General features: G+C 40.2%; 1 protein-coding gene across 3 annotated transcripts in view; it reads left to right on the forward strand.

Moving 5' to 3' along the window:
• Atrnl1 (attractin like 1) overlaps positions 1 to 25,161 on the forward strand; it is a 539,822-nt gene that overhangs the window by 152,158 nt on the left and 362,503 nt on the right. For all 3 annotated transcript variants that reach the window (XM_034499803.2, XM_034499812.2, XM_076925810.1), the window contains exon 25: positions 17,002 to 17,063. In XM_034499803.2, coding sequence (XP_034355694.1) covers positions 17,002 to 17,063 — 62 coding nt within the window. The remainder of the gene's footprint in view (positions 1 to 17,001; positions 17,064 to 25,161) is intronic.

A 25,161-nucleotide genomic window follows, 5' to 3' on the forward strand; every position in this document is an offset into this window, starting at 1 on the left:
TGTATTTGCTAGGTGACAGCACACACAGTGATTGTAGTGACCACAGTCTCCTTCTTTCAAATATCTCATGATTGCTTTTAATTCCTTCTGCCTTCTGACAAGATGGCCTAGGGCACCACCATGGCTTCCTCTGCCAGGAGCATGGCTTTAGCTGCTTCTCTTTCCTGACATCGTTCTCTCTCTTCTGATGTAATGTACAAGTCAGATTGCATCATACTTCCTTCTTGACCAATGATTAAAGAGTTTCTCCTAAGTCTGTGATCATGTTGAACTGATTAGCCTTCCCGAGCCCCTCCCCCGTCCCTATGGCCACTCTTGCTTCCCACTCTGCATCTGAGACTGTCACTAGGTTCATGCTACATTTCTTTCAATGTCTTGGGAATGCATCATCCCCCATGAAGCTCTAGGCTGTGCCTTTTCTTTGGCTGTTCTTTGCATGTTATTTTTGTTCTTATCACCCTCGTATATCTGCAGGTCTGCAGCAACTGCAGTCCAGCCTCTGTTATGGAAAAACCGGGGCTTGTGTCTGAGTCTGGTCCATGTACTTGGAGTCTGTAACAGAGACCGAGGTCCTGTTTGGTTTGGGAATTGATGTGTTGACAGCAGAATGTGAGGCAATGCAAGAACGTTTAAAGTTTCCATTTAAGTGAGGTTGGTGAAAGCAAATCATATCGCCCAGCGTAATATAAACAGAGTGAACTTTCTACTTTGAGGACTACAGGAGTATCTGCTGAAAATTAATACAGTTTATCACACTTGCTATCACAAAATTTTATTAAAAATTTAACAAAGACTGGGTCTACTATCCTTTAGCCAGAATTACAGAGGTTTCTGGTCGACTTTTATTGCCTTTGTTCTCGTTGTAAAATAAAATTATGAAAGACTTATCAAATTAAAATCATATGAATTCCTTTTCCTCTGTATGCTAAAAGCCATGTTTGATTGTAATGGTGACTGCCGTCAAAATAGACAGGTTCTCATGTCTTAGAATGCATTGTTTGTTATGGAAAATAATTCACGGAATATTTTTCAAGTACAAACTACATCTCTCTTTAGGCTGCCATAGAAACAGCTGTTCATTCCTGCCGTATGTCTGTGTTTGTTATTGGGGCGTGTACCTCATGCTTCTGATGCTTGTTGTTTGTAATAAAAGTCATGATATGCAGTTCCTTGGAGTCTCAGAATGATAGGAAAAACACTTCTTGGTAGAAAATGTGGAGAAACAATGATATGCCAAGTATGTGAACTCTGTGTATTCAAAATATTATAGAACCACTGAATGACATTCTCAGTGTCAGTATAATTACATTTTTAAAAAATGAAATAAGAGGATACAGTTAGGAAAGCAATGGAAGACAGACAGACAGACAGACACTGCATTGCCCCTACAGCAATGTGAATGTGAATTTTGTATCAGGATCCTTGGAGACTGGAAGCAAGTGCCACATTTGTGGTAAAGTAAATAACAGTCACTCAGAATCCTGTGTTTTACAAATCTATCCCTCAGGAATGTGGGGAAGGTGTTCTCAGAGGAGGGTCCCTCATGCTACATCATAGGAAGTGAAGATACACCTCCACAGTTCATCACTGAAAGTGACTGAGTGCTCCAGCAAAATCCAGATCCATCAGAGTAATCTAAAGGTTTATATGAGAACGTTACATTACAATATGAATATTATTCCTTTCAACATAAGGATTTCTTGAATTTTCTTTAGCAAACGGTTCTAGGATTCCACCCTGAAAGGTGATCTGCATGAGATACAGACAAGGTTAGGAGCTGAAACTCCCTCTAAGCTTCTGAGTCAATTCAGGCCCATTTAATAAACACTAGAGTGGCCCACCCAGCTGTTTTCTTGATACACTCTTGTGTGTTTGCAGCAATCCCAGTTTTATCTCTGTGTCTGTGGTAAAATGCCCTGACGCAAAGCAATTTTGCTTTACTGTTCCAGGTTTCTTCCTGGATGGAGGTAGGAACCCGAACCTGTCCACCGTCCAGAGTGGAGAGAAAGAAACACACACTTGCCGCTCTCTTTGCTTCCTTCTCTGTGCTCGTTTTTCCATCCTTAATGGTGCCTTCAAGTGCTGGGTCCATCCAAATCAATTAACTTTCTTTAGGCAGCCATCCCAGACACGCACACACAGGTCCGCCCGATCTAGACGGCCAGTCATCGAGCCGCTGACTGTGTGACTTTAGTGCATCACTCAATGCTAATTGTCACACTCGTCATTTGAACAGGCAGCGCGCCATAGGGTGTAGTCTGCCCACCCCACTCACCCATAACCACACATGAAACCAGTGGATGCTGGATGTCACATACCTATAGGCTCGGTGATACCAGATCACATGTAGAAAGTTTTATCAAAACAAAAGGTTGAAGGAATCGAAACTACAGAATATTGTGTGCCAAATCAAAACTCCTGCGATGGTTAGCGTTTTACTCTGAGCGCGTGTTACCTTGTCCCGCTGGTGAATCTCCCCACATCTGACTCCTTGACGAGCTGGTGAATCTCCTCAGCTCAGATTCTCCTCCCAAAGACCCTTGCTCAGAACGGAAGTTACGCTTTCCCTTTTCTACCTAGCTATTGGCTGTCAGATCTTTATTGAAGCGATAAAGGGAAGGCAGGCGAGGAAGGAACAAATACAGAAATGTACAGTTTCATAGAGTATACTCCCAACTATAGAATGGTTACGTGGTTCAGTAGTTAGCCCAACTTCCACATGCTGTAGGCGACACTCTCCCCCAGAACTAGTGTAGCAACAGTATGTGAACATCGGCAGAATGTTGTTATAACTGTTGGGCATTTGACTTCTGAGGCCGCTATTGTATGTCCGGTCCGCTGCTAAGTCACTAATGCTAGGCATTCTTGAGAATTCAGAAGTAATAGAAGCACAGATGCTGCTTTCCTGTACAAGTAAGCCACGCATTTCTTTCGGTAGCCACATGGCTTGCATCCTGGAACCTGTCTTGAGGTGTGGAGAAAATGAAGACAGTCAGAAACACAAGTACAGCGAAACTGGGATCAGGTTGGGCCTCAGCATCTTTATCGTTGTAGTACTGGGGGCAGGTTGGCTAGTCTCCATAGGAGGTTTTGTAGGAAACAATATCAGGCTGTAAAAATTCAGGAGGGAAAAACTAGTTGCTAGTTTTTGTATACCCAGCAATAATTCGTACCACTCACACTCAGACCCTGACCCTCACGGGAAGCTTTGCCACCATCTTACGTCTGGTTCATACGGCAACACCTTTGCCAGTTTCCCCTGAGGCCTTGCAGTCCCTGGCATAGTGACTCAAGGATTCTCTACAGCGTACGACATGCTACACAGGTGCGGAAACAGAGTGCGTAATAGCAGCAGAAGATTATTTGACCTACTTCAGTTATATAGGAAGGCTACTGAAATTACATTAGTTTTACAGTTGAATTTTTGTTAAAATAGCTTCTTTTTTAGTAAAGCAGATTTTATTGCAGCTCTATTATATTTTTTATTTATGTGTTTTGTTCTTTTTCTCAGTGATATTTTTACATATATTCTTTTAATAATTTATTACTCAATAAAACATACTTATGTGCATGATACATTAAACACACTGTTCTTGTGGCATAGGATCTCCCTGTAAGTAAAAGTTGTGATACTTACTCTTAAGGCCAATTTTGTCTTGTGCTGTTAGCATTTGTGTTGCCAAAATTTGCTACTTAGTTTTGTTTATCAAGATTGAGAGATAGTTATTTTAGGCTTTAGCAGTTTTTATAAGCACTGTATCAAATTTTTTATGACTAGTATATTTTTTTTTGGCTCCCATACAATTCATAAATTTTATGAATCATGTTATTCTTATATTGGTATAAATTATTTTAGAAGTCAATAAGCTATTTTATTTTCATTAAATGTTTAATATATCTACAAGAGTAGGTAATTTAAGTAGTTATCTGTTTCTGCATACTCAAATTAGATTTTATTTTAGTAATTGATATTCTCTGCAAATGTATTTTATGAATTTACTTAGGCAAAACTTAATGTAAACCATTCTAATTTTAAATAAAATTCTTTATTGTCTTATCAAACGCTTTATGGTATCAAAATCATACCATGACATCCCTCCAAAAAAATCCGCAAGTGAGAGTTAGTCACACAGCAGTGTTTTATGATGGTTGTACTGATAATCTGGTAAGTAAACTGGGATTTTTCTTCTGGAGTGCTTGATCATGCTATTGATTTGATTTTTCATGAGCTCAAGTGAGATACTTTTTTTGACAGCATTGTTTTTATAAGTTATCGTATAACTTATATGTGAGCCATTCCTGACAATAAAAAGAAATTTCTGTAGCCACAGTTGCAATAACTCAAAAACAGAAAGAGTGTGTTGAGTTCTCATCGCTCCTCTTCCCCAGCCATCCTTCCGGTCAGCATTTACATATCACCGTTTAAATTAAGTTAAATCAGATTGGCTCTAAATTACCCGGCTCTGAGCAAATGAGATTTGGTAATTCACTATTAACTCAACCTGCAAAACTGACGTCATAACTTAGCTTTCATTTTTTATGAGAACGATGCTGAGGACTTTCCCGTTTCAGTTCTCACTTCCACGCGGGTGGTGTTCCTTCCCTGCACCACAAGCTTGGAGAAGACCTGAATCCTAAGCCCATCGACTGTGGTATCACAAGTGAGCCAGCATTTTGAATGTAGCACGTGAACTTTTTCAGCATGAGAAGGATGATGCGCTTCTGGGTCAGTAGGATTTGAAGTCAAGATTAAGTTTCATGTGTGTGATGAAGTGCTGATAAATGCCCCAGTATCCTAATTCCAAGTTGCTCCCCAAGGCACAGCAGTCGTAGTATTGCTGTTAGTGGCTGTGCTGTAAATTATTATGAGCTAAGGAAGTTCTTTTTTTTTTTTTAATTTTTATAAATGCTTTTTTTTATTAAGCATCGGGTCTTTAATTTTGAAATCTGAGCTGATGTAAGTTAAGAAGTAGACATGATTTTTCATTTTTATCAATTAGCTGAAATTAGGTTAGCTGTGCTTAGTTAAAAATTTCTAGTTGAAAATATAAATATGAGTAACGTAAGAAATATTTAAACAGATAAAGTGGGCTCTTTAAAACAAAACAAAACAAAACAAAACATATTGTCACTCAGAAAATGAAAATATTTCCTCTCTAGCTCTTAGAAATAATGCTTCTGGACTCCTTGTCTAAAATGCTCTTATTATCTGGTGCCTGTGTAATGCTGCTCTTTACAAACCTCCAGTGCCTCTGTTAGATGAGATGGCTCAATGTGAAATCCGTTTCCCAAAGGACGTTCCTTACAAAGAACATTTTCAACTTTTACATTTATAAAACAACTCTAGGGAAAGAGTCTTCCGTTTCTTTGCAGTAGTGTTTATAGAATTGCTAATTGCCCTCTACAATTTAAATGCATTACAGTTTCTATGTATTCCCCTCAACCATGTATAAAATTCTATACACATTTTTCTTGCATATTTTCACCTAAAGAGCTTCAATAGTTTTTATATATAGTTTTTAATAGTTTTAAAATTAATAGTTTTTAACTATTAATTTTATATACTTTAATATCATCTTAATACTAAAATAATTTTTTTAGATTAAATACTTCATTGTCTATTGCTGAAAAATAGTTTTCTTTGTCTTAAATAGTACGTTAGTAAATATCTGGGTCCATTCTTGGTAATTCATTTTTTGTAATCATATCTCAAAATAATTGATTCAGTTGAAGTATATATGCAAATTTATAACCACACTGTGCTAGGGAATATTCAAGGCATTTTATATGATTGATTTCAGTTACTCATATGCCATGAGGTAAATTTATTATTATATAAACTTGATGAATGGATAGACAGAATAACTTGTGCTGTTTCATTCAGTACAGGAAATGAAGATAGGAAAGTGGTTCCATATGAAATTCCACTTTACTAGTAATATAGTTATTTGTTGATTTTTATTAATAGTGATGTTGCACACTAACCATGTATAAAATATTTCCATTGTTTTTACTATTCAATTACTTGTAAGAATTTGCACACTTACATATATTTTTATATGTGGTACCATGATTAAGAAAGGTTTCTGCAGTAGCTCTCTGAGACAAGTGAGTGAGGAGGACATGGTGAAACCGAAACCACCGACCTAGACCGCTCCTGGGTAGAAAGAATGGTTTACTGGTGATCAAACTGCCAAGGCCATTTCTGGGGAGCAGGAGAGAGTGGGGGTGGGTAGAGAGAAGCAGGATGGCTGAAAAGCAAGTGTGTTAGATTTTAGATGACAGTAAGTTGGGTGGGGTCCTTGTACTGTACCTGGGCTGTTCTGATTGGCCTTGAACTAGATGGATGCCTCTGACAGCTGTGGTGCCCTGGGGGGCAGGCTAAAGTCTGTGTCCTGGGGGTAGGCTGAGGTCAGTAACCAGTGGGCATGCTAAGGTTGGTGCCCTGGGGGCAGGATAAAGTCCATACCCTTGGGGCGTGCTAAGGGAGGGTTAGGTGATTAGGAGACTACTTTAGCAGCGATGGTTTCTAGGTAACAGACTAAGAGATTAGATTCCCTCCTATGCTCAATTTAACACTGATTGCCCATCTCCTTCCTTTGACCTGCTCAGAGTCCTTTTCTTTAGAACATTGCCACTAGCATTGCTTTGGGGCCTGCTTCAGACTGAACATTCCAGGTAACAAGGAAGCCTCCGAGAGAAAATAATGTAAGGGACAAGAGGGGACAGGAAGGGACAGTTTGTGGCAGATAAGGTGCAGAGTACTAATGGCATGTGCTAATTTTGGGAGCTGACAAAATGTCATTAGGAGAGGGGAATGGAGGCAGGCAGAAGGAGAGGGGGCCAACTTAGCAGACAGCTATATGCACTTTAAGACAGTTGGCATCTCAGTGAGAAGTGATGGAAAACACAGAAGAAATGTAAGCGTGGGTATGAATGAGGTGGAGAGAGCGACAGACATCTTAGAGAATGCCACAGTTAGGGTGGGGGCTAAGAAAGCAGCCAAGGGCCTTAAACCAGGAGAAAGTCACAGGTGCCTCAGTAAGCCATTTCTTAGCTCTAAGTATGATCAACATGATCAGTTTTATAAATCGCATTCAAATACTTATAATGAGAGTAATCTGTGTAACATTTATGCAGTGCTGTCGGGTGCTCTTTCTTATGTTGTTATCCAAAAAAAAAAAAAAGGTCTTGTTAGATGATTTGTTTTCTATTTTAGCCTTTTTTTTTTTCCTGAGATAGGGTTTCTCTGTATAGCCCTGGCTATCCTGGAACTCACTCTGTAGACCAGGCTGGCCTCGAACTCAGAAATCCACCTGTCTCTGCCTCCCAAGTGCTGGGATTAAAGGCGTGCACCATCACTGCCCAGCGTATTTTAGCACTTGAAAACTATACTATTTTATCAGTTATACACAACATTTAATCAATAAGCACTATGTTAATTATTAGGAAGAAGTCTATGCTCCTAGGATACATTATCATAGTTGACTTAGCATGTAATAATTAATTGAGAAGAACCCTTTCTGCACAATAATTAATTAAAAAGAAACCTTTATACTTTTTTTAAAAATTAAATAGGGATATAACATATCAGGTTCTCAAATTTCCTGTGCAAGACCTAGCCCGTTTCTTTCTAAGGTCTGGTAGTTCTCTAACTTCCATTATATAAAACTGTTTTGTTAGCATTCTGAAATGCCATAATCCAAACAGCAACATGAAACAACCCAGTTCACTTCCAGTCAGATGAACCTGATAATTTCAGCACATCCCTTCCCTGTATTTCCAGTTTGTTTATCTCCAGTGTCACATCAGAACTTAACTATACATGGTGAGTTGACATTTTGCACAAACACATCAATGTGTCCTGTATAAATAAGAGCTGTTTCTTTAAAAACTTCTGACATTTTAGGGTAAATATCATGTTGCAGAAAAATTCTCTTTCCAAGTACACTTCATACAGCTTCTTTAAAATCAGATCATATAATTGAAAACCATCAACTGTAATGAATTCATAAAATGTAGTCTCTGTCAAATTCTATTTCAGATCTCAACAGGCACGCTTAGGTGTTAGGGTGGAGTGAATTTTCACTGGCTTCCAGCTGAGCTTTTTTGGTGAGCTGTTGTTTCAGTTACTCAGAGAACTGAGGATATTGTAAAATCGTGGCATAACTAGTCCTTGATTTGGATAGTAGTTCTTTGAATCTTCACTGGGTGATTTGAATTAAGTTGTTACAGGGTAAAGAAAATGAAAGGTTCAGCTAATGTTTTGAAACATTTAAATGTAAGGTGTATAAACATGTAATATTTTTCTTTGGAACAACCAAAGAAAGTAAATGGAAAATATTGATTATCTATAGTGAGTTGTGTTCTAGCTATGGCATCAGTCAATAGAAATCTTTATAATTAGATATTTATAGATTTTAGGGTTAGAAATATTTTGTATCCTGAGGAAATACTTTTGAGCAAACTACAAGTTTAGAATTTTGTTCTTATTGATTGTTTCTCTGTTCTTTAAACATACATGGTCAGCTGAGCGGTCATTCTGGTAAAGCAATCTCATATATTTTTGTATGTAAAGAAATGGAATTTCAGATCTGAGTGACGCATGCCTGCAGATAATCTCAGAATTTAGTAAGTAGAGGCAATGTGGTTAGGAGTGCAGGGACATCCTCAGCTTCTCAACTACACAGAGTGTTTGAGAGGAGAGTCTGGGCTGCAAGAGGTGAGAGTGTTTGAGACCAGCCGGAGCTGGGGAGGTTTGTCAGAAAGAAGGAAGTAACTGACTAGGGCATTAAAATACATTTCTGAAATCTTGTTCCAGAATATTTTGTGTATTTTACAGTTCAAATCAATACCTTATTAAATAGAAATATGTGCTTTACACTCAAATCTATATTTCCCATACCATCAAATCTATCATACATATCAAGGTTATAAATATATAAGAGTAAATGATTTAAAATGTTCTTGTCACAGTTTCCAGGTGTTCTTTTCTTTATCTTTATGGATATCTGAAAGCCTGAATACGCTGGTGCTAAATTTTGCAGTAGACTTCATTCTGAAAAATTTAATTAAATGCTTTCGACTGCCATGTACCAAATATTGTTTGAAATGTTGTATCCATACTGTAAAATAAGAATAAAATCACTGTCATCACAGAGCCTATATTGTAGTGGAGAGTCTTAACATTAACCTCTAAAATAGATAATTTCAGATTACAGTATAAGAGTTGTTCACATAGTACTCAGAATAAGAAGGAAGACGCCCACTTTAGATGAGTGTCATTACAGAGTGTGACAATCATGGCGGGATGCAGATGATCAGCAGTCAGCTCCTTGAAAACCAGCTGTCCAGCAAGGATTTGAATGATCCCCTCCCCCTGCCTTTCCTTCCTCTCCAGCCTCCCTATCTCAGTTGGAAGGGCTTGAAGTTGCAACATGCTGTTTCAGCTGGGGAAGAATGAGAACAGTGGGATACATTTGAACCTAATAAAACTTTACATTTCTTCTGTTAACTTTTTCTTTGTGTAATGTCCAATCTCAGCATTTTGACAGTTTTCTGAAAGTATGAGTTTGTAACCCAGCCATGTAAATACAGCATAGAGATTTTTTTTTTCCCGTTTTTAATGTCCTTTGGCTCTTACCACGTTTCAACATGCTGTATAATTATTACCGTCAATTGGTTCCTCCCCCAGTAAGAATTTCAATTAATATATTCACATACCTGGTACCAGACCCTGAATATGATAGATCCTTAGTGAATAGTTAATGCATGAATAAATTGATACCTTATCAGTGGGCATCTTGGGTTTTAATCTGTTTTCTTCTTTATGGTAGAAATTACAATCTGAACTTTTTTTTTTTTTTTTTTTTTTTTTTTTTTTTAACAGTTTTAGTGAAGTATTGGCATGTGGTAAGGACCTTTTGTTGTGTTATGTCCTGGCAGGATACATCATGTAACAAGAGAGAGGGAATGGGTCCAGGAAAATCTCTCTGCCTGTTTCTATAAAGCCATCAATACCATACCCTCTTAAGGCTTACTCTGTGACCCCGATTAACCCAAATCCCTTACGTCCAATACCGCCAATGGACGAATTTGAGGCTTTATGTTTCCAGCACATCGTGTTGGGGACACATTTGTCCTTCAGTTTACCTCATCTCATGTTATTTCTCAGAGCTAGTGTGGTGTCTGACAGTGGGCTGCATGGGGTAGTGTTTTCCATGGCTGCCTGTTACATTATTTTCTACAGAAAATCTACAGGTGAAGAAGCATCTTTCAAAATGTTTCAAAATGAAAGACGGGTACGATAGTCTTGAGTCTGCTGTTGAGCAGCTGGTTTGCAACACTGTAGCATCTGTTGGCTGTCTAGCACAGAAGTGACCTGCCAATCATTGAGTCTCCAATCATTTATAAGAATCTTTATTTTGCAGTCGGGAAATGGCTCCTTGGTTGAAAGTACTCATCCCATAAGGCTGAGGACTTGAGTTTGGATTCCAGCACTCATATAGAATTCTTCACTCATGTAATCCCAGGGCTCAGAGTAGAAGTGGGGTCAAAAAGAAGCACATCACTGGGATATGGGGTCCACTGCTTACATCCTGATCGACAGCAGCAGGCAGAGAGAAAAAGAGAGACAGACACTGGGCCTGGTGTGGCCTCCAAGCCTGCTCTCAGTGACACACATTCCTCAAGCTGTATTTTGCACTGGTTGCTGCCATTCAGATAGTTAAGCCTCTCCTGGCCATTCTTCTGCAAACCACCAGGACTGCTCCTATCTCTGTATCTTTTGTTTGTGTCTTTGTTGCCCAGCTGCTGTAATGGAGCTGCTTGCATGGATGTGTGAACACAGATAACCTAATAGTGGCTGCACCAAGGAAGAAAATAGGGGCCTCCTGACCCACCCCAGCCAGAAAGTGCCTGAAGCTCTTGAGGGAGCAGAGTTTGTTTCCTGAGGCAGTTTGCATTTCCAATGCCATTGTCCACAGAGACATTCTGACCAGTTTGCCCTCCCATAATATTCCTTATTATGGAAGGCAGAAGTCAATCTAAGTCTTCAGTTAGGATTTTGATATTCAGGTATTTTATGCAATTTAATTTGTGAGAAATTCCAGCTATCATCTTCTACAGTTTAGAAAACAGTGTTAATTTGTGGGGAACTATAAGTAATTTGTTTTCTTCTGCTCTTGCTGTTTCAATTTGTCCTCTAAATACAAGTTGCAGTTAAAATAACATTTATATTTTTTCTTTTTTTTTAGTTAAAAAGTTAGTATATAATGTTGTTCATGTATGTTTTTTTATATTCTTTTTTTAAAATTAATCATTTTATTCCTTTACATTTCAAATGTTGTCCCCCTTCCTGGTTTCTCCTCCTCAACCCCCCCATCTTATCCCCCATCCCCTTTGCCTCTATGAGGGTGCTCCTCCACCCACTCATCCACTCCCATCTCACCCCTCTATCATCCCCTTACACTGGGGCATACAGTCTCCACAGGACCAAGGGCCTGCCCTCCCATTGATGCCAGATAAGGCCATCCTCTGCTACATATGTAGCTGGAGCCATGGGTCCCTCCATGTGTACTCTTTGGTTGGTGGTTTAGTCCCTGGGAGCTCGGGGGAGGGGGGTCTGGTTGATTGATATTGTTCTTCCTATTGGGTTGCAAACCCCTTCAGCTCCTTCAGTCCTTCCCCTAACTCTTCCATTGGGCTGCCTGGGCTCATCTGATGTTTGACTGTATCAGCATCTGTATTGGTCAGGTGCTGGCAGAGCCTCTCAGGGGGCAGCTATAGCAGACTCCTGTCAGCAAATGCTTCTTGGCATCAGCAATAATGTCTGGGATTGGTGTCTGAAGATGGCATGAATCCCTAGGTGGGGCAGTCTCTGGGTGGCCTTTCCTTCAGTCTCCTCTCCATCTTTTGTCCCTGTTTTTCCTTTTGGACAGGAACAATTCTGGGTTAAAAATTTTGAGATGAGTGGGTGGCCCCATCCCTCAACTGGGGACTGTGCCTATCTACTGGAGGTGGTCTCAACAGGTTCTGTCTTCCCTTTGTTGGGTATTTTTGGCTAATGTCATCCCTGTTGGGTCCTGGGAGCCTCTCGGTTCCCTGGTGTCTGGGACTTTCTAGTCACTACCCTTGGTTCCCAATCCCCAATGCTACATATTTTTATTCAACTTCCAGATCCCCTGTACTTCTTTCCTGTCCCTTCCCATACCTGATCCTGCCCCACTTCCTCCCCCTGACAGGTTCCTCCCTCCCAACACTTGTACTTTTTAGAATAACTTAACCAAAAGGTACAGATAGAAGCTGTAATTACTTCAGATTTTAGAGGCCTTGACTGCCTCACATCCCGACGATGATCTGTAGAATCCCTGCTAAACATTTTATTTATCCAAATGTTTTCAGGCAATTGTTGAAAAATACAGATATCTTTACATGTGTCTCACCTTAAATCGTGATTTTTGTTTTCAAGTTTGTGGTGCTATTACCAACCCAGGGCAGGCATACCACACACGTATGGACTTGAAGTTACGTGCCGTGCCAACCTAATTTTATTATGATCATTGGTTGTACCTTTTACTTAGACACTTGTTGTTGGTATCAGGCTCCTAACCCAGTGACATCACATCTAGGCGACCCCACATCATTGCCAAGGCAACCGCCATACATTCCCAGAATCCACCTGGCTACCTCACACCTTTACCTGCGCTACATCACTACCCATATAAAACAAGCAGAACTCCGACCTCACTCTCTTCTTCCTCTTCTTCTCCCCACCCCCCACCTTTGCCCTATCTCCTGAATAAACCCCACTTGGAACCCTTTGGTCTGGTGTGGTCTGTTCCAAGCCACACACAGATATATATCACTTGTTAATTAAAGAAATGTAGAACCATTTGTGTGAGAATGGCACTGAAAAAGATGGTGGAGGCAGGGACTTCCCCAACAGTGACGAACAGTGCTGTTGGCTGAGTGCGTTGTGGCCAGAAGTGCACCTGTTACGGTCTCTGCAACGTGAGCTGGCTGAGTAGCTTAAGCAAATGGAGTTCCAGTTAGTGGTAGTGAGGTCAGTTCAGGATATAACAATCAAATATGAAGACGGTTGGACTGAGAAACTGCAGACAAACCACAGCCTGAACTTTCCAAATGACAAAAAGCAAAAACGAAATCAGGAGATAGAAGATTTTAAGGATTCTTTAATCCATAGATTATTTGGGAAACCAGAGAATGTAAACTCTACAGAGAGAATAGACTTCCCGTAATTGAAACATAGTTCGGAGCAATGTTAGATTCAAGTAAAATTTAACTAAAAGTCTATTTTCAAGTGTAGCAAAGGAGAGTTAACCAATGGAAAGCCTTTAAATGTTTAATCCATGAGGCACTGCTAGCATGGTTTATAAATCTGTGACTTACCACATTTTCATAAGGTTAGAGTAACTGGATTGTGAAATAAGACATCAGTGTCAATCAATTTAATCAATACAGTATTTCCATGCCGAAACACAGAAGACGACTAAACCACAGATGTAAGTTGTGACCTCAGTGTGTCAGCAGGAGGAGAGAGGCAAGAGGGAAACTCCGGAGCTCCAGATGTTCTCTGGAGCCACGGGGATATGATCCCAGAGAGAAAGCAGAGTGGATTTGCCCAGCCCAATACCAGATCTGAGGGAGGGGTCTCTGCAGAGTTCTAAAGTGTGCTGGAACAATTCACAGCACGTAGAGCTTGAAAAGCAAGTTAACAAAGTGAAGTCAGGCTTGACATTGAAGATTAACCGCTAGACTGGAAATCAAGCACAAGCAGAGTTTGTCTGAAGACAGAGAAAACAAGGGGTACCCAGTTTTTAAAGTGGGAGGAAGTCAGCTAGGGGCGCTCAACAGAGTGTAACACACTCTGAAGGAGAAAAAGCACAATGCTACCTGTTCCCTGGACTACTCACTGCCTGACCATACCTGCCCTTGGGGGTTGCAGGTGAGGTGGTGGCAGAGTCAGGAACACAAACTCTGGGAGCAGGTTGAGAAAGGCTGAAGCAAGCTTGTCTGAACACTGCTGCAAGCTCCTTTAATATCCTCCACCAGTGCCGCATTGGGCCCAAGAAAACATTTTTTCTAAACAACAGTTCCCGATTGGCTGACATTGTCTGTGCCAGCAATCCTGGGTCTCTCAGGCAGTCCTCAATTAGGTCCTCCTGCAGGAGATGCCTTTGCAGCTGAGCAGCTCCCCCTCCCTCTCCCCCCACATAGAGGTGGCCCTGCTGTTCCTGCTGTAGCACAGCATCACACATGCTCACATATTGCTCGCACCGACCCCCCCTATGCAGTGCCAGTGTCAGTACAGGCACAGGAAATATCATAGGCTTGGGTTTCTCTAACTGATGCACACATGGTAGGAATGACCAGCAAAGTGACAGTAACTTAAGGTGGGTACAGAATCTAATTCAAGCTGCTGTAAGTAATTTCCATACTGTTATCCTGGTCTTCGAGGGTCCACAACAAAGCTGAGGGGCAAATAATTGACATAAATGAAGCAAAGACACCTGTGGGTGTATCTATACTCTTAAGAACATCTGGGTAAATTCTGTGTGGGACTAAGTGTGTCTACAAGGTAGAGTTATGGTGAAAAAGTACTAGAAGCTCTGAAACTCGAGCCAAGTGAATATCCCATCAGTAACAAACTCAGAAAGATGGAGGTGTTTTCACAAAGCACTGGAATGTTATTTCAGCTTGTGCATCAAGGTAAAACTGGAGGTGCCCTCTGTACTCTGGTCCCCTTTCTTCATAATACTGAGGGGAGAGGTTCGCCAGTAGAAGGCGTGGAGCTGTTACAGGTGGTTTTAGCTCTTCTAATTCCACACCTGTTTATTATTGTTCTGATAAGGGGGCCAGAGCACTCCTCTCCAGTGTCTATGAAATACAAACACGGTGGGACTGCAAATGATGATGGCTTGCTTTTGTTTTCCACGTTTGTACATTCTGCAGCCCGCTGAGATCCTAAGTGTCAGATAATGTCTGTCCTAGAGCGTTTACTAGGTGTCGCCCACTTAAGACACTTTATGCAGGATTTCTTCCTTTCTTTCTTGGTTTGCTGTGGTCTTTTCTTCTCTGTCTGAAGAGAGTGTCTACTTGGTGGCACAGAGGTCCTTTCCACGTCTTCGCTATTGACAGGACTTGTTCTTTGCATCCTGTCGTTCCCCTCCCAGCTTTGTAGGTATTCCTTGTGCTGTCTGAGGTCATCTTATAACTTAGCCAAATGCTTTAGTATGATTCCAAAAAGTTACCCTTTAAACGATCACCCCCATAGTTCTTAATTGCGATATCTAGTGTTTTCCTAACATTTAAGGCATTGGATATCATTTTTGACAAGTTACATTTCCACCAGATTTTCCCCCCCGGGGAAAAAAAACTTAAATATCTTTTCCATTTAAATTTTTTTCTTTCACCTTTTAAAATATTTTCTCCTGTAGCTCCTCTAAGTATGTTTTCAGTTTCTGTATAAACTTTTTATAATTCACTTTTTAAGAAACTTGTTGGACATGAATGTTACATATTTAAGTTTACATATGTAGGTTAGAAACCGAATTTCCCAATTGATGTGATGTTCCAATCAATCAATTAACTTCTAAATATCAAATAGGGTTTGGGTATGCAGCGACAGACAGCTAGTGGTAATGCCCAGACCCAGAACACTCACAGATGCTCACACACATGTGTGTCACAGCATGTGTGCACACACACACACCTTCGCATGCATGTATACTCACACTCATTTGTGTACATCTGCATGTATGCACACAGTTGCACAAGGGTGCATGCATAAACATGCACACATATATACACCTACATGTGTACACACACACACACACACACACACACACACACACAGTCAAACAAGAGAAAAGCTCACCTGCTATTTCTTGTCCAGTGAGACCATGTTGAAATCTGGGACAGGTTTAGAGCTTTATCTCTATATTTTTAACCCAAAATCACAGTGCTTCTCTGTCATCCAGCCAGTGTCTGAACTGTTCAATTTCCCCAAGTCTCACAGTTGCTTAAAGTTTGAGAAAACTCAGCCCTATTAATCTATGATGATATGTGCTTTAAAAGATATTATTGAGAGATCACTGAAAGGACTAAAAGGCCATTGTAGCCTTGCCTTGTTAGTTTAATCTTACCTATGTAGGAATACTCACTGTTGTTTGACTGTGTCATTTACACGCAATATAAAAGTCCAATATCTGTTACGTCAGATCTATTATGTGCACTGTGTTATAGACGTAATTTTTATTATATTTTCATTTCTATTTCTTTGTTTTCCTCTAACACTGTGATGAAGATGTTTTCTTCATCCCCCTTCAGTGTGGGAAAACTGATATACAGCTCTACAGTTTTCTAGAGCATAGGAGGCAACTATGTGCGATGTCGTTTCTAATGCGTTGTTCTCCACTCAGCCGCCATGCTGTCGCCTCATGGCGTATAATAGTTCCTCAAGAAAGATGCAATATGAAATTTTAAAAAGAAGTAGCCATTGTTTCTTCCAGTGTACGGAATGACTGTGTGCACCCATGTGTTTTCTTGGTTTCTTATGATACAGTTGAGTTTTTTCAAACAAGTAATTATCAACTGTTAATTGAAAACATGATCATTATTAAAGAAATTTGCTTGCAATTCTCTGTAGGCACCCTAATATGTCACCACATTTCACATGCAACTCCCAGCTCACGGTTTCAGACTTAATTTTATCATAGGTGTTAACTGCTTAATATCATAATTTACGTAGCAGTCCTTGTTAATATCTATGTAATGGTCCTCATTAATGATCAATAGTTTGCAGGTAAAGCTTGCACGTTAGCATGCATTTTGTTTATAGTATTTACCATGCTATAAGTAAGTCCTACTGTTTTGCTGATTTAGAAATGTCATGTTTGTTAATACTGTGAGACATCACTATAGGTTTTCAAGAATTTACACTCAGTAAACTTCAAACGTTCTGGTATTTTGATTTTTCAGATTGCATTTTCCCAACACAACACGATCATGGATCTCGTGCAGTTCTTTGTCACCTTCTTCAGGTAATTGGCATTTGCTGAGTTTTAACTCATTAATCTTGTGTGTGTGTGTGTGTGTCTGTCTGTCTGTCTCTGTGTGTGTCTGTGTATGTATGTGCACACATGTGTGTCTGTGTGTACATGTATGTGTTATGTGTATGTGTGTGTCTCTGTGTGTGTATTTGTGTGTCTGTGTATGTACATGTATGTGTGTGTCTGTGTATGTATATATATTTCTCTGTGTGTATGTGTGTCTATTATGACTATCTTTGTGTGTGTTTGTGTCTGTGTGTGCGCATGTCTGTGTATGTGTATGGCTGTGTGTGCATGTTTGTGTCTGTGTGTGTCTGTGTCTCTCTGTGTGTATGTAGTCTGTCAGATCATTTGTCAATTGCTTATCTTATTATTCCATTTCTCGAATGCATACTACGTATGTCCAGTAGAGCACGTGCACTACACTTGCAGTGCCATTGTGTAAGATCTTTTATCCTGCTTTGTGAATTCAGTAGAAAGAGAACTCAGTTTGCATTCTCTTTTTACAAAAATAATTAAAAACTATTTTAATTAATGAAATGAACAACTCTCATACCTCATGGATTAGTTAAATCTTTTAGATTGAACAATTCCTTATTGACTAATATCATGTATGCTTAGTGATGTGCAAAAATGTGTGCTAAGAAAACATTTCTGCCTTGAATGAGTTTTTAATCTAGAAATATTACAAGTGACTTTGAATAGAGTTAAGTTCCCAGATCAGTAGTTAAGGTGATATATTAAAGTAAGTTCTTAAGATAAAAATAATTCCAAATGTAAACAGCGTTGGGAAATGCTGTGTATTATAATGTTACATGGACAACTGTGGGGTTTCTTTTTAACTGACATTACTGTTCAGAGTTCTTGCTATGCTGACTGACATGTTTCTTTGTGAGAGGTTAGTGCTCACAATAGTTAGAGGCATCACAGCCTGCAGGCAGTCCTGCTTTCAACCTCATGGTTGTGATGGGCGAGATCCTGGGCTTGGGGAGGATGGTGTTCCACTTAGTCCATCTGTGCTATGGGATCTCAGCTACATTATATTATAAATGTTGTCTTGGATGTGTACAGCCCAGTGGTGTCCTCTTGGCTCTTCTTATGTAAGATGCAGCCCACACTGCTGCACACAACTTCAGAACAGAGTGCAGTATGAATCTCACTCCGCCCACCAGCTTGTTTGGGCTGACTTGGCCATAGAACCTAGTTCTCAGAATGTGGTATATTATCCCTGTTTCCAAATGCTAGATAATCGTTCCCTTATTGGCATCTTGTTCAGATCTTTATATAACTCCTAGGTTCCTGTGCCCTCTTCACAGGAGTCTAAAAATACTTTATATTAAGAGATAGTAAATCTTTCAAAGTTTATGCGCATGCAATATCCTATGCTTGCTCTAATGCCTAAGGAGCCGAGGCCATGTGGAAATGAAGAGGGTGGCGGTGCTCCAGAAAAACATCTGTGGGATGATTGAATTTGTGAACCTAATTTTTCCAGTTTTTGAGCGAGCTCATGCCTGAGTACTTTTACTAACTAGAACGCAGCTTCTCTGGAGATGGGATTTTCTGTCACCCATTAACTGATTGTTCTTTATAATTGAGCTGAAATCTGTCTTCCTGTAATCTCTTTTTGATTCATCCATTGGGGCCCATATATAACACCTCTGATTTCCCTCTTCACCTGCTGTTCAGGATTTTAAATTCTTGTCTTCACTTTTCACTTCTCAGTTCTTTTATCTACCTTTTCAAATTTGTTGTCATGATGGTCACTGTGCTCTGAGAACAAGCATGTTTGTCTGTGTGTCTGTGTGTGGAGTAACCATAATGTTTAACACGCAATACCGTCAGCATACGTACCTATCACAACTGCTGAAAAGTTATTCATACTTCTCATGTTTCTCTTAAAGGTGAAACTAGAAGAAGCGCTGTAAAATAAGTATGTTTTATAATTTAGTTCCATAGAATACAATGAATTTTAAGGATAATAACAGAAAATCCATGTATTTTTAGAAAACACTAGAAATTACAGTTGAATGAGCAGTATTTGATGCATTAAAATAAAAACACTTGATGCAAAACAGTGTGGACTGACATATACTAGAATGTTAAATTATGTGTGAGAATTCACAGGTGAATGTACATGTAAATTATTTAAATATTAGATGCTTGGAGCTTCTGATTTTGTGCATATATTTCACTTCAGTAGCTCTTTTATTAAGCAAAAGAAAGCTAGTTCAGTGTGCACCATTTATTAGAGTTGATTCTCTTCTTTAGGTTACCATTATAGACAAAGTGAATTAAAATATTCTAATCATTATGTGAAATCAAATATTTTTGACAGGCTCTTTGTCATTTAAATTTCTTCTAGTAGTGAAATGTAAATTAGATAATTTAAAATCATCTTATTGTTAAGCAAATACATGGACAGACTATTGTGAAGTGTATTAAGTTACTCTTTTAGAAGGCTACCACTAAATTTTGAAGAAGGTAATGTTTATGGACATCTTCCAGGCAGGCTGTCTGCCCCTGTTGCTAACCCAGTTGCTGGGTCAGCTTGTGAGAGAGTAAACCAACTTCAGCTTAGTCATATCCTTCTGAGGCCATGGTTCAAATACTGTACCATGAAGGTTTTACCTCCTTATTCTGGAGAGACTTCTGGTGGCAAACACAATTGGGCCAGCACTAGGGAAGTCATTTATAGACATGGGTTGGCTCTGATCTTAGCTCCTTGTGCCATCTTAAGTAGGTCACCCAGCTTTTCAGAATCTCAGTCTTTTTATATTTGTAAGATCTAAGTATTTTTCTTATTGCTGTATGGTATGTGATAAACATTTTACTAAATTATTATAGAAATGAGAGAGGATTTTTTTCTTACAATATTTTTTCTCTGTTATGTAAAATGGAACAGCAAATGTTTCTCAACAGGAAAAGTCTGGATTATTCAAGAAAACAAGGAAATATGGCAGGGACATTTTTAATAGTACCGTTGATTCTCATTGTCCACCTGGTGTAGCTACTGTCTGAACCAGGTTGTAGAAGTCTTGGAAGTTGTCACTGTTTTTTTTTTTTTTTTTTTTTTTTCATATTTGTATTTTACTTCGTAGATAGGGTGTAATTTAGCAGTTACTCAACTACTCCACTTTCATATGTTGTAACTGGACAACACCTAAACCGGGAGGTTATTTCTAGATGAGTTCATAGACACAGTTGGCCGCCCGTGAGCTGAAGAACATCAGTTAAAAGTATGCTTCTGTAAGATCCAACTGTAAGACATTTTCTTAATTAGTGACTGATGGGGGAGGGCCAAGCCCTTTGTGGGAGCCATCCCTGGGCTGGTGACCCTGGGTTCTATGAGAAAGCAGACTGAGCAAGCCATGGAGAGCAAGGCAGTCAGCAGGACACCTCTGTGGCCTCTGCATCAGCTCCTGCCTCCAGGTTCCTGCCCTGCTGAAGGTTCTGCCATTACTGCCTTTGATGGTAGAATATTATATGGAACGTTAAGTGAAATAAAATCATTTCCTTTCCAAGTTGCTTTAGATCGTGGTGTTTCATCACAGCAGTAGTGACCATAACTGGGACATCTTGTATACCCGGTATATATACCTACATAACCTATGTGTTATCATTAGTTTAATTGTCAAATTGACTCAATATAGAATGTCCTAGAAGAATTCTCAATGAAATGTTGTTCAGATTAGATTTGTCTCAAGTCAAGACTGTGAGGGGTTGTCTTGGTTGCTGTTCTTTGCTGTAGGAAGACTCATCCTGAATGTAGGTGTCACCATTGTGGGATGCTCACCCGTGTTCCGGCTCTTACATCTATTTGGCCACTAGTATTTGCCTTCTCTCTTTCCATATTCCAGTGTAAGAGCCAGAAAGTGCCTGCAGTACTATATGTAACCACTTACTACACTTTTTTGAAAATGCTTTTTCCCCTTTTTTTAAAAAAAAAAACACACATAAACCACCGTAGCTCCAACAGGATTTTTTTTTTCACCGAAACTCTTTTCAAGCAATTAGTAGTGAAATCATTAGCTGTTTTAGCCTTCTGCTGGAAGACACTGTGCCGAATGTGCTGACTCGGATGCTGGTATCTTAACCCACAAAGCAGTGAGTGGGTCCATTCTCAGTCCATTGCCATCCCTGATGTCCTCTTCACCCTGTCACCTCCTCATTTCTTAAACCACAAATCCTCTGAGGAGGAAATGCCAGTATACAATTTGAATAGCAAACTATTGTTAGGAGAAAGTCCTGGAAAGGAAAACTGGGAGAGAGCAGGGGAGTACTTTTGAACCACTACACTGATGGTCTCCATAGAGGAGGAAGGCAGCTGTGTTGGGCTTTTCTCGAGGCCTCTCTGCATCTGTGGAGATGTTCATGTGACTATGACCTTGGGAAGATGAATGTGATATATTGTGTTTGCTGATTGACAGTTGGTGACCTAAAGTGATTTTCCAGGTACTCCTTCCTGGGTAGCCACAGAAGCCATCCACACCTCTGGGGGTCCTTCTCAGGATCCCCAGAGCACAGTACAGTCTTGTACCTATGAGGTTCACTCTTCTGATGGTGGCTCAGCCCAGATTTCCACCTCTCTAGACACAGTGCAGTTCTGACTCAAAGTTTATTTCCCCATCTTGAGGTGTTCTATAGGCCAGGCTTCTGACTTAGTTCACCAAGTTTCCTCTGGATTCTCAGAGGGCAGTGGCAAAGCTGGGCCTGTGGGGTTACAGAGCTGCCAGCTCAGCAATATTTTATCTCACTGTACTGTCTCTCCATTGATCATCAATAGGTATTTCAGTTTCCCCTTTATAACTACTTTGAATAATGCCACTATAAACATTAGTTCATAATTTTACAATCTCCAGTTTGTAATCAGAGTGGCTTATTACAGATCATTCCAAATGGTTTCTGAAGGGGCTGTCCTGCTTTAGACATTTCTCATCCTTGCTGGTAAGAGAGCATAGCACCAGGATCTGTGGGAAAGAGGCACATGATCTTGCTGTTTTTAAGGGTTTTTTAAATAGACTGAAAAAAGCAGTGATGTGCATTTCCCAATGGACAAGAAATAACCCTAAGTCATTAGTAAACACAGTCCTTGGCATGACCCAGAAGTATTTACATGATTCAAACCACCCAGCCAACCAAACTTCAAAATCAAACAGAGCTAGGACAAAGACCCTTGTGAAGGATGGACAGGGTATACAGTGCCCCTTGTCTCAGCAGTGAGCTCAGATGATACATCTGTTAATGTAAAAGACACCTCAGGCTCTGGGGCTCCCTAGGTAGAAGCCATAAGCAAGTGCTTATTGCACTGGAAATTGATCCCAGAATTTTCTCTCTGGCTTCCTTGTGGAAGAAAATATTTGTTTACTCCCTGTTGGCTCTTGTAAATTATGTAGTTAATATGACAGGCATAAACAGGTGACAGTGCAGTTTGTGGTGAATTAAACCAACATTCCACAGCTAATCCACAATGCTGAGGTGAGAGCACTAATGGTAAAAACAGACCTCAGAGAGTCCTGTCGGTAACTTCAGACTTGCCCTTAAATGCCACCTAATACACACAAGGCAGCCTGCCTTGGAGGGAACCTGCTCTTCTGATAGTCAGCCTCCCTTCCAGTATTCTCTAGCTCTCTCACTGTCAGGAACTGCATCACTCCATGTCTCACTGCATGCCTCACCATGTATCTCACTATGTATCTTTCTGCATATGTACCTCACTGTGTATCTTACTGCATCTCACTGCATGCCTCACTGTGTGCCTCACTGTGTGTCTCACTGCATGCCTCACTGCATGCCTCACTGTGTGTCTCACTGTGTGCCTCACTGCATGCCTCACTGCCTCACTGCATCACTGTGTGTCTCACTGTGTGTCTCACTGTGCGACTCACTGTGTGTCTTACTGTGTGCCTCACTGCATACCTCACTGTGTGCTTCACTGCATGCCTCACTGTGTATCTTACTGCATCTCACTGCATGCCTCACTGTGTGCCTCACTGCATGCCTCACTGCATGCCTCACTGCATGTCTCACTGTGTGCTTCCCTGCATGCCTCACTGCATGTCCTGCTGCATGCCTTAATGTGTCCCTCACTGTATGTTTCACTGTGTGCCTCACTGCATGTCTTGCTATGTGCTTTAATGTGTGCCTCACTGCATGCCTCAATGCTTGTCTCACCTTGTGTCTCACTGTGTGCCTCACTGTGTCTCACTGCATGCCTCACTGTATGCCTCACTGTTTGTCTCACTTTGTGTCTCACTGTGTGTCTCCCTGCGTGCCCCACTGCTTGTCTCACTGCATGCCTCACTCCACTGCTTATAAAGCAGCTGAATATCCTTTCCCAATTAACTCCACCCAACCCCTGCCAACCCTCATTCTACCTTCCTTCATTGCACTGTATCCAAAAAGACCCAAGTACTATTTTTAAGGCATAAATTAAGTTATGAAACTTGATTATTTGAAACTTTTCTTTCTAGTTGTGATTCAGATGGGGGCTCAGGCTCCTCTGGGACCTGGTCCAGCTGGTGGTTTTACTTCCTGTTTTCTGCCCCAACTGCAGTTGGTTTTGTGTGTGCACTAGGTGATATGAGGAAGGGGTTTCTTGTGTGAGCACTATATGAGCAAAGGGTTTGTTGTGTGTGCACTAGGTGGTGTGAGGATGTTTGTTGTGTGTGCATGAGGTGGGTGGTTTTGGGAGGATGTTTGTTGTGTGCATTAGGTGATGTAGAGAGCGTGTTTGTTTTGTGTGCATTAGGTGCTGTGGGGAGTGTGTTTGTCACCTGTGCTGTTTTTCTCCCTCATTGATTCTTTATTTGCTTTCATTTTAGGCTATGTGCAGTAAGATCCATTTTCTGGTGTAGTCATAGGAATTCTTGTACTTTCTAATTTTGTTCTCAAACCCCAGAGGACTCCATCACTGAACTGCAGCTCTGTAGCCTTCTTTCTTCTTCCCAGAATGACTGGTGCCTGTCCCTTCCCCTGTTCCCCCACATTGCTGTTTTTATGTGTTCTTTCCTCAATCTATTGTGTTTGAGATTTGATTCATCCGTGTTGTTTGTGTCAGAAGCATTGTGAGATTAGTAATTTTCTTTTGGATATGTCACAATTTATTGTCCCACTGAGAGATAAAAGTTATACTTCTTGGCAATTAAGAATAACTTGTCAGGGAACAATGTATTTTCTTTATGTTATATATGAACTCCAGCTTTTATTTCTCTAGGATAAGTTCTTAGAAGTAGAATTGTAGGTGAGAGGTTACCAGGTCATTCTTCTTCACAACAGTCACTGCTGGTTTAGAGTGATAGTATCTGTTCTCATGGAACTGCAAAGCAGGAGGTTCCTGGTAGCTCACATCTTGGCCCTGTTAGTTTTTAAATTTAGTTTACACACACACACACACACACACACACACACACACACACAGAGTCACATACCTACTCATACATATACACACACACTTACTCACACATACATACACATACACACACTCACAGAAATACACATATATACACACACTTAAACACACACATACACACATAGACACACACTCATACACATATACACATACACACAGATACACACTCACACACATACATATACAAATAAATGTACAAACTCTCACACAGACATAAACACACATAGACAAACAATCACTCTCATATTCATAGGCACATATACAATAGACACACACTCATACACATATACACATACACACAGATACACACTCACACACATACATATACAAATAAATGTACAAACTCTCACACAGACATAAACACACATAGACAAACAATCACTCTCATATTCATAGGCACATATACAAAGATATGTAATCACACACACTCAACATACATGTATACACAGGCACACACTAACACACACATACACACAGACACTCAACACCTCCCACCCCCACAGACAGCATGTACATACATGATGGTGTGTTCTGATTTTCTTTGCCTTTCCCTAAGAGGTAGTACTGTTTACACCACTGATAATCTTTCATGTTCTTACTTGGTATACTTTGGTCTTCTTTGAGGAAGTGCTTTTCAGATCCATTACTCATCTTTTTTTCATTAACTTTCACTTTTGTATT

The sequence above is a fragment of the Arvicanthis niloticus genome, chromosome 1 (genome assembly GCF_011762505.2).
Source record: "Arvicanthis niloticus isolate mArvNil1 chromosome 1, mArvNil1.pat.X, whole genome shotgun sequence".
NCBI lineage: Eukaryota > Metazoa > Chordata > Mammalia > Rodentia > Muridae > Arvicanthis > Arvicanthis niloticus.